This window comes from Acanthochromis polyacanthus, chromosome 20 (assembly GCF_021347895.1).
Source record: "Acanthochromis polyacanthus isolate Apoly-LR-REF ecotype Palm Island chromosome 20, KAUST_Apoly_ChrSc, whole genome shotgun sequence".
Lineage (NCBI taxonomy): Eukaryota > Metazoa > Chordata > Actinopteri > Pomacentridae > Acanthochromis > Acanthochromis polyacanthus.
Window position 1 is genome coordinate 9,457,300 of NC_067132.1, and position 12,907 is coordinate 9,470,206.

Below are 12,907 nucleotides of genomic sequence, written 5' to 3' on the forward strand. Positions count from 1 at the left end.
TTAAGCAGCTGTTAGCATATGAGTAAAAGAGAATGTGCACCTGACGTGTGTGTGTGTGTGTGCGTGCGTGCGTGCGTGCGTGCGTGTGTGACTTTGAGGACATGAAATATTCAGAATAACCCTAGGCACTGGTATATGGCACACTCCTGCCTTATGTGCACACACCGTTCATGTCTATGTGCACGCATGCATGTGTGTGTTTGTGTGATTACATAGACGGGGAGTGTGTGAGGAAGTCTGAGAGCGTTTCAGCCATATGCTGTGGACCTAATCCACTATGACAAACCTCTGACATCACGTGAACAACAGGCATGCTGAGCAAATCCACTCATTCATAATAAATGAGAGAGAGAGAGATGGAGAGGGTGGGGAAGGTGGGAGATGGGGGAGGGTTGAGAGTCTCCAGGGAAAACAAAATCAAGATACTAAAAAAAGAAATAAATACAGCAACTCTATTTGTGGCAGCCTGCAAGAGAAAAAGTCTTTAAGCTTGTAGTTCTGTCACCGCATGCGCACATGTGACCTCAATCAGGCAATCATAAGAAAAAGCAAAAATTGTTATAAAATTAAATAATGGCAATAGATAGAACAAGGAACAAAATGCCTACATGATTGGATTGTCTATAAAATTCTAGAACCTGAGCACAGCAATCATGCAAGAAGTGTCTTGTAAAATTTTAGAGTGATTAAACCTCTCTTGGCACAGCATTTTAAAAGTGAAATACAGCACTTTCAAAAGAATCAGCACATAACAGTACTGAAGTGGTGAAATTTCCTACTTTCTCTTTTTACCCCCCTGGTGTGTCGGGGTTCTCTGCTTAAGTCTCTAAAGTCCTCTGACAAGCTTGATGAGCCCTGGCTGAATTTTATTATGGGGATGCTCCAGTTGGACTGAGGTCTACAGACTGAGTGAGGGTTTAAATCCCACAAGAGGTTGGGGGCTGGAAAGGTGGAAGTACTGTATGAGTCCCTGGGAGTCTTTTACCCACAGTTTGACGACTGCTGCCGATCCATTATTTAACACACACACACACACACCCAAACATATGCTTTACCATGTTCACACACCTTGCCATGCAGTCTGGTTTACTGATTTCTGCTAAGGAAAAGTCATTCTATAGTGCAATGCATGCGGGCAATAACTTGGAATAACTGAACATTTCTGCTGTTCAGTCATGAAATCAGATTCTGTGCATTTCTTTACCAGCCTAGGAAACACTCATCCCTCCACAGTGGCACATACAAGCATACAAATATTATGCACATACTAGCCAATTAACACCTCATATAAACGCTGTTCTTCTTTCTTCAGACACTTTCTACACTGTCTGTAGTCCATCAAGTTATAAATAATTCAGCTGACTTCACTGCAAAGTAGGAATCAACCCGCTGCCTACCATTCATTCTGACCGGGCAGTTCGTGGATCCAGGGGACAGGATTTTCTCCCACGAAGCCCATGTCATCGTGGGAACTGGAAGATGATTGGTCAGAAAGATGGGCAGGAAGCAGGGGTGGCCTATCATCTTCAATCATCACGATGTCATCTTGCGGCATGTTCACAGTGGGAGAGAACTGGTAGTTACCTGAAGGAGAGAGGGGGAAGGATAAGAATGAGCATTATATACGATTACATGATTGTAGAAGTTTCTTCACAATTCTAAAACCTAAAACTGCACCAGTGCTCAGTTTTATAACATTCCATCAGCGGTGTCTGATAGTAAATGTGGAAATATGCTGAGACACACACACACACTTCCACAGACACATCTGTGTAAACATAATAATTATATTTCCACTTCACCAATTACCAAGATGATACTGTGTACAGATAACTTTAGCCAAGACTAGCTGAACTATGTGACTGCACTATGAAATTTTCATATCAGGTTGTGCCTGAAGGACAAAAACATCCTCAGAAAGATTAAATAACTGCTCATCAGGGACATGTTTCCAAAGCTGAATGCATACAAAGACGAGCCAAGAGAACAACTGCCAAACAGTGGCATCCACATGACACCCTCAAGAAGACTAATAGACCATGAAGACTCATAAGAAAAACACATCAATGATCTCATGTCTACTACCCTGAATACCACTTCTTAAAGTCACCGAAAAAGTTGGAGTTTTATCCATTCTCCTTCACTCTTCTCCAAGGACAAATGTGAGCAGGAGAAGAGCTCCCCTGATCTGTATTCTGTCCCGCCTGACCCTCCCCGCTGAGGACTTCTTTGAAAGGCTCCTTTGCTTCTCCTCGGGAGTCAAAGTCAATGGGGAATGTGCAGGCACTCAGCGCCAAGGGCAGCAGAAGCATTGTTCGGCGGCATGAGAAGTGGCATTACAATACAGAGGTGGATGATTCACTCTGAAAACTGATCAGTGCATGACTTAAATACGCACATTAAAAAACATCAAACCAAACTCAACACAAGCGACAGGCTCTGAATTCCGCCACACACCTGCTTACCATTACACAAAGGTTTTCAGAAATTCTGGACTTCCTGTGGTCTTTGCTTTTGTTTCCATTATCGCAGAGCCATTCTGCAAATTTAATAGCTTCGGAACAATTGTGTGTAATCACTAACAGCAGACAACAATATTTACTCTGGCAGGATCCCAACATGAATCTGAGAGTCATTTAATTTCACTGGGGCCCGACAAATGATAAATGCACATTGTGGAAGCAAATCTGAGCACCAATCAACACAGCAATGAGGTGTATAGTTTAGTTTTGGTATCTGCACAGAAAAAAAAAAGACAAGAAAAGCAAAGGAACAAAACAAAACAGCTGTGTGGGGGAGGACTGACACCAAGGTGGGCTTATACAGGTCTTCACATAAGAAGAAAAGTCACACAAAAAAAAATTCAAAAGGTCCGTTTGGAGGTTATTTGTCATATCTGTCAGGGCTCTTATCAGAGGTATGTGACTAAAGAGATTTATCATGCCTTGTGTAAATACATGTTCTATATCACAGACTTCAAACAGTGATGTCATGAGCATAGACTGAGTAATATAGTGAAGATACCAGCTTACTTTCCAACCACAATCTATTTATTGCGTTGTTTCATTTCCATTTTCATTTATTGCTTTATTTGACAGGGAGAGTGCTCGTTGATCAACAGAAAAGTGACTATAAATGAGACAAAATGGAAATCTAATTCAGGATAAGCTTGTTTATACCTGAATTCCTTGGGCATTCTTGCTGCGCTGCTCCGTGACTAGAAAACTATCCAAAAGCCCCTGGATGTACTTGCACATTTGCTAATTGATTCTTTTGAAAGCCTCATCCTTTTGTCTTTGGACTGCTCATCTGAACCAGTTAAGATGGCTGCCAACACTGTACAGGTGGAATGAAGGCTATTTCTCACTTGGGCAGCTTGACAGAGGACCACAGGTAATTGAATTCACCCGGTACTGTAAATCAGCAGGACTGGAGTAATGGCAGTGATAAACTCCAGGAAGTAGGGTAGATGAAGCTGGGTCTATCACTTTCATTGGAGAGGACAGAAGTTAAATTACAGCTGCATACTGATAATTCATCTTGCTAATTGGAAGCTTTTTAAGGTTCGGGGAAAGTTGTGAAATACATTTTTTTGTTTAGAAAATACAAATGCAGTCATCTCTGACATAGCTGAGAATGACAGTCAAAAACAGTATTCCAATGTTTGGCCTTTACTTTATCATTGATTCCCTGCTAAACAATATATCATGTGTGACCAGAACAGATTCAGTGCGCCTTGGCATTAATTCTCCAAGTTTCTGGAAGTCTACTGAAGGGGTGAACACTATTCTTCCAAAAGATTTTCCGTCTTTCGGTGTTTTAATGATAGTGGTGGAGGGTGCTGCATAACTCATCAGTCTAAAACAGTCTTACATAGGTAAACACACGGGGTGAGATCTGTTGACTGTGATGGCCATAACATCTGATTCCCCTTGTGACCTATGGGTGAGCGCATTGTCATCCTGGAGGAGAGAATTCCTTTATGACTGAAATGTTTCATCACAGGACAAAGGTGATCCCTTTTGTATGGATTTGCAGTGATCTCTCCCTCCAAGGGCACAAGTGGAACCAACTCATAACAGAAAAATCTGTGCTGTTACCACACAATTCTATCCCTGTGCAACTAAATTGCATTCTCATTTAAATATGAGAAAAACATATTTTCCACTGGATTGTATCTGTTTATGATGTGTAACAAATGCTTTTCAAATGAACAAATATTTATCTATTTTATTGCTTTACTGTCACTCACATATTAGATAGGGTGGAGTTGTTGCCCTGGTAACCCAAAAAATGAAAGGAAAGCTTCAAACATGTTGTTAACATTTTGTTTTTGTTTTTTTATTTAAACTGTGCTATTTTCCTAAACCTAGCAAAGTGGTTTTGGCAACTAAACTTAACCACGTTTCTAACATATGGTTTTTATTGTGAAAGTAAAATCTAAAATTTAAAAAAAAAAAATGTAGAAACAAAACTTCTTCTGAAGAATATTGGCCCCATACAGTCACAAACCCCAGTCTCCTGAGTGAAAGGCCTGCTGGCAGCTTTTTTCTCCATCTCCTTTCACATACTTTTAGGCACTTTCAAAATTATTTTGTTCTTTCATAATGTAATTTAATATGCAGTCTTGTAATACAGGAACATCATTTTGCAAAGACAGGCTCACAAAATGCAGAACACGGTAGAGCAGAGCTACCAGATCCACTCAGTGTAAGGGCCATGGGATCGGGGAGTTCCAAGGGGATCCAGGTTTGTAGGATGTCCTGTCAAGCAACATCGGTCAAAGTTTGTCTTATTACGGAGACAGCTTGTTACAAAAATTTCAAGCTCCCTCAAAATCTCCAGTAGAGAAAAAGAAACTATTGCATATCCAGTACAACTTGTGAAAGTCTGTGTAAGTTATGTACATGTGTAACATGTATATGAGTTTCAGAATCCATTTCCTATTCTATCTTTAATCTGTGTAGAATTATGTTCAGTGTTCCTTATGCTCCATGAAATAGTTCTGCTTGTCCTCTGAGCCCTTGCACAACTCCTCTAAGTCACTTCTCAAACACTTTGCCTTCTCAGTTTCAACACTTTCCTCCTCTATTGTCAGTATCTGCTTTACAGTCAGTTTTGCAAAGTGCGGCTGTGTCAATAAGAAATGCCCTGCGGTTGTGCGTCCATGGGGGCTTTTCTTATATCAGCCTTTAAGTTCCCTTAGTTGTTAGGTAGAGTTACCTCTTGGTTGCATCAGCAACACTGAGAATTTCACTACAGTAGCAACTTGGAAGAGACATACACCACTAGCTGTGTCCTTCAAAGATTCGGTGTGTGTGTTCAGTTACACAGAACATGGACGTGGCATTTGCTTGCATTCACAATATTTGCTCTTTAAGACAATACATCACCCATAATCACCCTGCATCCGCCTATGTCAGCAGATCACTTTTGCTAGAGGACACAGTTTTAATTAGAAAGTCTGCAGGATTCCCCCCAAGCCTTATGAAATATTTCCAGCCAGGACCTCTTGACACAAGTGGGCAGCAGAGCAGACGAAGAGTTGTTAAAGTCATCCTACTTCCCTTTTTGTAGCAACACACACACACACACACACACACACACACACACACACACACACACACACACACACACACACACACACACACACACAATGGAAGGCTGGTGGACAGGTATAACTGGGGCCACCCGATGCTTTGAAAGGTGAAAATAATTAGAGACGCTGCAGCACCTACTTTTCTGCAACTGTCAGCATAATAAGCATAGAGGGAAATCACATAACACCCCCCCCCCCGATGCTTCTTATAGCATAACTCACTCTGAACATGACTGAACAGCTAAACTGGGACAATGAGGCAGACAAGACTAAGGTCGACTAGAGCAGACCGAAAGAAAATGACTCATGGGGAACAGTATGTTGATACGAGTTAAATCGCTCTGTGGTTCATAAAACTCGGCTTGAGCAAAGGGCAGAGTGAGAACAGAGGCAGAACCTGGAGAGACAGAGGATTTTTAAGCACCTCAGCGAAGATGGTGCCACTCGCTCGCTGTTTTAACACCATTGTCTCTTACCAGCTTCTCACCGTACTTGATGAGAGGAAAAAGGGCAGGTGACAAAACCAGCAGAGGCATCTCATTTCCTATTGTGTGTGCTACAGCTTGAACTGAACTGACTGAGGCAGCTGAAAGTCACTGCTGTTTATCACGGAGAGATGTTTCTGAATGCAAACAAGTGCTGATGAAATAATGAAAGGCCTAGTCTTCTTTTATGTGCACTGAGTGGAAAAGGTCAGCTTAGGTTTTTATTAAGTTTGAAGCAACTTTCTGTTTTTAACTAACTATCCTTATGTCCAAGAACATCAGAACAAAAAAAAGAAACAAAAACAAACTAAATAACCACCAGCATCTAAACCTGAGTGCTGTGAGTGCTGTTTCTGTTTCCACTAAACCCCAGAACCGCTATCTTGGCTAAAATCAAAATGCTGTTATTCAGCTTGTGATGAACTCTGCAATCCTGAAAACACTGGAGCCTTTCAAGCAGTTCCCTACCCTCCAGTTCTTGGAACAAAAGCATTACAAAGCAAAAAAAAAAAAAAAAAAGGAAATTAATATCTCGATGCCAAATAATCAGCAGTCACACACACACATACACTAAAAATGTAATTGAGGTCACATAGGGACAAATATTACTCTAATTATGAATAATGGTTCACAGAATGCTGACTCCTTCACAAAGGGCCTATTTAGTGTTTGCTAAAGAGCTTCTGATTCATATTTACCATCTATGCAGTTAAGGAAAAAAGTTCTCTGGCACTATGATAGTTTCATTGTGGTCTTTGTCACACTGTAATTAAAGATAGCTTCTGATGAGTCACACTGGCAGCAGCAGACACACACAGCCAACCATCCCAGTGCTCACCGCTATAGTTTCTATCCCGCTAAAAACAAAACACAAGCTGTTGGGTGGGGTTAGTTATGGAGCAATAATATTGTTATGTGAAGGCTTTACACGATCACAGTTAACAGCTGTAGGCCATTAAAGTCAACGTGATTACTGTGGTTGTTAATTTTAATGTCAGAACATTAAATTTCATTACAACTGTGGCTCATAGACAACATATTTTCATTTACAGCACACAAAAAAAGGAGAAAAATGTTATTTTTTTACTTCATACTTGAGTCTGCTGAGCATCACATTGCGTTATAGAGATGCCATCTTCTCCACCATTCAATAGGTATGATGATGAGTATGGTGAAAGTCAAATGTTACTGTACTGAAACAAACACAGGCCTCTGGCCAGCTGTTCATTTCATGTGGAAGCTATTCCATGATACTGCAGCAGAGATGTTCTTCTTCCCTCTGGCAGAGAGTGAGGACAGAGACAGATGAGCTCTCTGGCTCCAGAGGCCACCTGGACGTATCCATCCACATGGATCAGAGCTTCATTCTCCTCTTTTTCTGCACTCTGACCAAGTGCTGCCCATTGAAACATTGAGCTGTAAGGTGAGAGGTCACACTAATAGCTTCACTCTATCTTATTTCTCCTGCACGCTTTCCTCCATCTCTGTCCATCATATACTCTCACACTTTCTTTTCCTCTCTGTTCCTTCTTGTCCTCCCTTCTTCTCTGACACTTTGGCCTATTGATCTGACTGGAGGGAAGATCATTAGTTGATCCTTGCTGTCATGGCTATCAGGCAGACATGGATTGCAGCAGGTAATCACCCTAAGTATACACCAGTGGAAACCAAGGAATTTATGCACACCAGGGGACACCCATGCCATTTTTTACCGGTGTTCTACCATGTTCCACGAGGGATTCCCTCATCAACGCAATTGATCAGAACATTTAGTAGATTGGCTTAATGACAGTGTCTCACTAGCTTGTAGACAAATGTAACATAAGGATCCAGAAGTCCAGGCTTTAAACGAGGACATCAAACACTAAGCCTTAGATAGACATATAAAGTTAATCAGTGATTAACATGGACCGAGGAATAAAGTGTTCAGCAACCAGCCATGACTGGCTAGAAGATATTGGTGCAAAGGTCCATTGACCACACATCAGTAGGACTGTTGTTACTGGTGTGCTTGGAAAACTGAAGTGATGACAACTGAATGCAAAAATATTATCATGCAATCTATGGAAGTCATCGCTACTGGCAAAGATGATCTTCTGTCCGTAGTCAAACCACTATTTCTCTACTATGTACCACCATGAGGAGGCTAATAGGTTTTCTTGCTCTGCCCTTCAACAGGAGTGAATCAAGAACCATCATCACCCAGTTAAATACATAACTTTTAAATGCTCGATTTTAACCACAGCACTGCTAACTTGCATACCCTCATAGGTGCTTTAACTTACTCTGGCTAATCTGGTGTCTACTCGGATACAAGTTGGAATTGTGTTAGATCACCAGCCTTCATGGACTAATATGAGTACAACACAAAAGGATATATGGCATATGACTAAAATACCTAAAAAGGCTCAAGGCGTTGATAGAATTGTATCATTTACTATATTGTTTTTGTATTTTTTGTTATAAGATGATGGATAGATTCCATTTAGCTACTTTAGTTTCAGGGTCATTCTATTGGGCTTGAAACAGTGGAGGTGAAGGTACAGCGGGGTCATGTCCAGGGAAGACAATCCCACTTTAATACCATCAGGAGAGACTAAAGTGTCTGGGTCATTCAGAGGTTAGTGTGTCATGACCTGTCAGTCTATGCGTGTGTTTGCACTTGTGCTTTCAGATTTTTTTTTTATGAATTAAAGTCCTTATAATGCCAGAATCCTGCAAAGTGAGAGAATTTTGCTGTTCTGTTCCACTGTAATTTTTGATTTAGGTCAACGTGTGCCTGCAGGATTTTGCACCCTCACCTGCACCGCACACATTACATCCTGTGAACACCGACTTTCCTGTGTGACAACAGCTTGAGTCCGCTTGCCTGGTTCCCACCTCCATCCTAGCCGTCCACCCCTTACTTTACTTTGGTGCCAGCCCAAGGTGTGCATTCTGACTTGGTCAAACTGACACATCCACTGACAGTGCTGTTCCACGGGCCTCAATTTTCACCCCAGCATGTGGACCCCGCACCCAGCAGTAATTTTCAATTAGACGGAAGGCAAAGCCGGGTGTGATGCTAACGACCTTTGCGTCAAACCCTGGCTGTCACTGTCACAGTGAGAACACGGAGGAGAGCTCACTCAGTTCCATCTTTTCTTCCCCTTCAATTTGGCTTTTCGTCTTTCTTTCTCTCATACTCTCTGTTGTTCCTTCTTTGAGTAAGAAAGCTTCTGAGCTTATTCTCTATCCCTTCACCTCCAGAGGGCAAACGGAGGGCATGGATAGAGGGGAAGCAGGGAAAGAGGGAAAAAGTGTCAGGAGCTCATTTAATTTCAGCACGGAGTCCAGCAGAGCAGACTGTATGTTCACCACCTGCTAGCTGCAGATTCAGCCTGTGGCCATGATGCTATGATGCATGGTGTGTGCATGTGTGAAGCTAAAGCTGACAACATCACAGCACTGCATGACTTACTGAAGCAAACAGAGAATGGGATTACCTCTAACTATTGATTAGCTGAATTACACACACAGGAGATAGTTCTGAATGACAGCCCAAAATACTGCAATAAGATCAAGGCAAAGTGTCCTTACAATCAATATGATGGCAGCTTAATAGCACCTGTCTCCTGTGTCATTTCGAGCTTTTCTTTGCTGTTGCCATGGGAATTAAAATTTCTGTAATTCATGGAATTGTACCATTTCAGAAAATTACCTATTCCCGCTGTTTCAGAAGAAAAAAGGCTAAAAACTACATGTGACTGGTGGGAGCAGACAATACAGTCCAGTTTGTGATCAATATCAGGGTAAGGTGAGATAAGGCATCCATAGGACATCACAGTTATTTGCTTTATTTATTTATTATTTTTCTTACAGTAAATAGACACTCATGGCTTGGTAGAAAAATGGAGTTTACAATTTCACTGTATTGACTTGCTGCCATCTGCAATAACTCGCAATCATAGTCAGGTCTTAATTCTTGAGCAGCACAGCCATTCCATCCCATTTACCTCAGTGTCTTGGTTCATTTATAGCAGTACAGGCAGTATAATGCAGCAGAGCAGCAGAGGAGAGGGCCTGATTTGGTTAGAGAGTTCCTCTGTTGTCTTTTAAGAGATAAAATGCCTCTGAGTTTTGTCAGCGATCACTGTTTAGTCTGAAGAGGATTGTACGACTCACATCAGTGGAAACTATGTATAACCTGATGTAGAGGCTGTGTGCATGCAACTATGTGTACCTGATGAAAGTGTGCACTGCTGTATCCCAAACGCCACACGTCTGGCCTTCATGATTCAGTAATTTAGCAGGTCTAGATACACTCCACATCAAGCTGTCAGTCAAGCCCTGGCGGCTGTGTGCTTCCTGACCTTGCAGAGTCGTTCTCAACATCTGTCCTCTAAACACAACTGTCACATCTTACGCACCAGACAATATGTCTGAGCCCATCTGAAATAACATATAGAAGAAGATAGAGTGGAAGCAGCTACTCTCTGTCTGGTCTGCAGACATTCACCATCTCCACTGATAAGTACATTTCACAATGTGAGACAATTTAACAAGGGATATTTTGACAATATCATGCCTAATTCAAAATAAAGTAGGTATGTGCACTACACAGGCTTTCATAAATAACAGCCTGCATGACAGATACATATAAATGTGTTGGAAGTGTCAGAAATATTTATAGCATTTGCCTTCAGTGTAGATATTGTGACTGTTGACAAAAGTCATATAGTAGATCTGTCAATATATGTATAGTTAGTGAGCCACCAGGTCATGGCTACAAAACACAGAACATTGAAAAGAAAAACAATTTCTTCTGCTGTTTCTTTTGATAGTTACAAATTAATAAGGTAATTATACAAACAAAATAGATGTCAAATGAATTCTAGATTCAGAAAATGGAGTTCGTTTGTTTCCTCAAATTTTAAAACAGAATCAAATGTGTAATGATGCAATTTACATCATGCCACTCCTAGCTGACCATCACATACTCATGGGCACTGAATGTATAAGGCCTAAGTGGTGTGTATGCACCACAAACATCCACACCGCACATGTAAAAATAGGCCAATCTTCTATTTTTATTTTCTACGCTAACTGTGAATTTAAATTGCAGTATATATGATCACCCTGTCCCTGTCTGCATTTACTTTACTAGCATCAGTGAATTCATTTTATTCCTGATGCAGTCCACTGTCCAAATGTTAAGATGTCCATACTGTGCTGGGTCCAGAAAACTGAAGACACAACAATCACAAAATGAAAGCCCGCTGTCTTGTCTAACTGCATCTCTACACTGTACATGCTCTGCAGGAGTAGACATGAAAAATATATATTCTGGCGCACACCTGTCCTGGAAGCAGTCCGTTTATGTCAGGCTAATCACTGCATTATTGTGGTTTAGCTGAAGGAAACTTTTTGCCATCCAGGATTTTACATCCTAAGCTACAACTCAGAAGAGAGATAAAATAGCATAAGTCATAAGAAGTTAGTAGGAGATGCAGCCAGATGATTATGTTTTCATTAAATATACATCAAAAAATCATATCTAGGGGAAATGTGAAGCCTTGTGTTACTGCAAAGACATCTGTGCAGAGGAAGAGGACATTATCAGTTCTAAGTCTGAAGGGACATGCAACACGCAGCAACATGCCTTCAAAACAAAAGCAGGTGTCCACGGCAGTTGACAGGTGTCCAATCATCTGTCCCCATCAAAAGCTGATTCTGTGGTATTATGTCCTAAAACCTGGCAGAAATTTGTCAAAGATGAGTGTGACCAAGGAAGAGAGGAGTTGAGACATTTTCAGCAGGTGTATGACAGCTTTTTGGAAACAAGATGGGACACAAACATTCACAAAAGAGAATAACACTGTCTTCATAGGTCGTAGAGGAATGAGAAATTGGTTCAATAACTTGGGAGCATAAAATAAAGGACCCTAAGACATGTTCAAATCTTTGCGATGTTGTGCAATGAACAGGATCAACATTTGACATTCCAGCTTCTGCATCTCAGGTGCTGCATTCCACCTCAGTGCGGCAGTGTTGTGTTGCAGCAGTGGATATAAAGTCAGCTGTCACTGCATTAGACATTTAAATAACAGAATTGTGTCAGTTTAAAAGATGAAGACCTGTCACAGAGAGTAGGCGCAGGTTAATGAGCGCATGACTCAGAGACAGCCTCAAGACACAGAAGAAAAGAAGCTGACATTTTCTTGCACTCAGACAAGCCGAGTCAAAGATCTGAGACTCCGCTGAGCTTCGGCTGTGATAACTTACTGCTTTAGCACCCACTCCGCCCCCACCTCTAAAACTTTTCCACTTGGCTCATTCGACTCCTACTTTGCAGGATGAGACGAGAGCTCGGCGCCCTTGAAGTTTCAATAGCAAAAAACTTTTCCATCAGTGCGCCCACAGTTGCCGCTCATGATCAGAGCAGCGTTCTGGAAAGCCTGCATCGGAAAAGCCAGCGGAATAAATAAGCCAAACTGAGAGGAAAACCCAACCAATTTGAAAACATTTGAGTTGGGGTGGAGGAGAAAAACTGGATAAAAGAGTGAAAAAGAGAAGGGGGGAGGGAGAGAGAGGGAAACAGGGGGAGCGAGAGTGTCAGGGGCAAGCCCTATTGATCTGGAGGCTTAATTAACCATCAGATGCCTCTGACACAGTCTCTGATCTTCTATGATCAGTGGCAGAGTGGCACTGCTCTTGGGGGAGATGGTGAAGAGGTTATAGAAAAGAAACAGGAGAACGGATGGGAGAAGGGCAGGAAGGGAGAAAGTGTAGATCACTGATGGATCAGAAATTTACTTTGCAGAATGCGAAGGTGGAAGGGTGA

The 12,907-nt window shown here is 41.6% G+C and overlaps 1 protein-coding gene across 2 annotated transcripts in view; it reads right to left on the reverse strand.

Moving 5' to 3' along the window:
- Positions 1-12,907, reverse strand: part of LOC110951091 (partitioning defective 3 homolog) — a 400,033-nt gene that overhangs the window by 144,728 nt on the left and 242,398 nt on the right. For both annotated transcript variants that reach the window (XM_051940403.1, XM_051940404.1), the window contains exon 16: positions 1,398-1,584. In XM_051940403.1, coding sequence (XP_051796363.1) covers positions 1,398-1,584 — 187 coding nt within the window. The remainder of the gene's footprint in view (positions 1-1,397; positions 1,585-12,907) is intronic.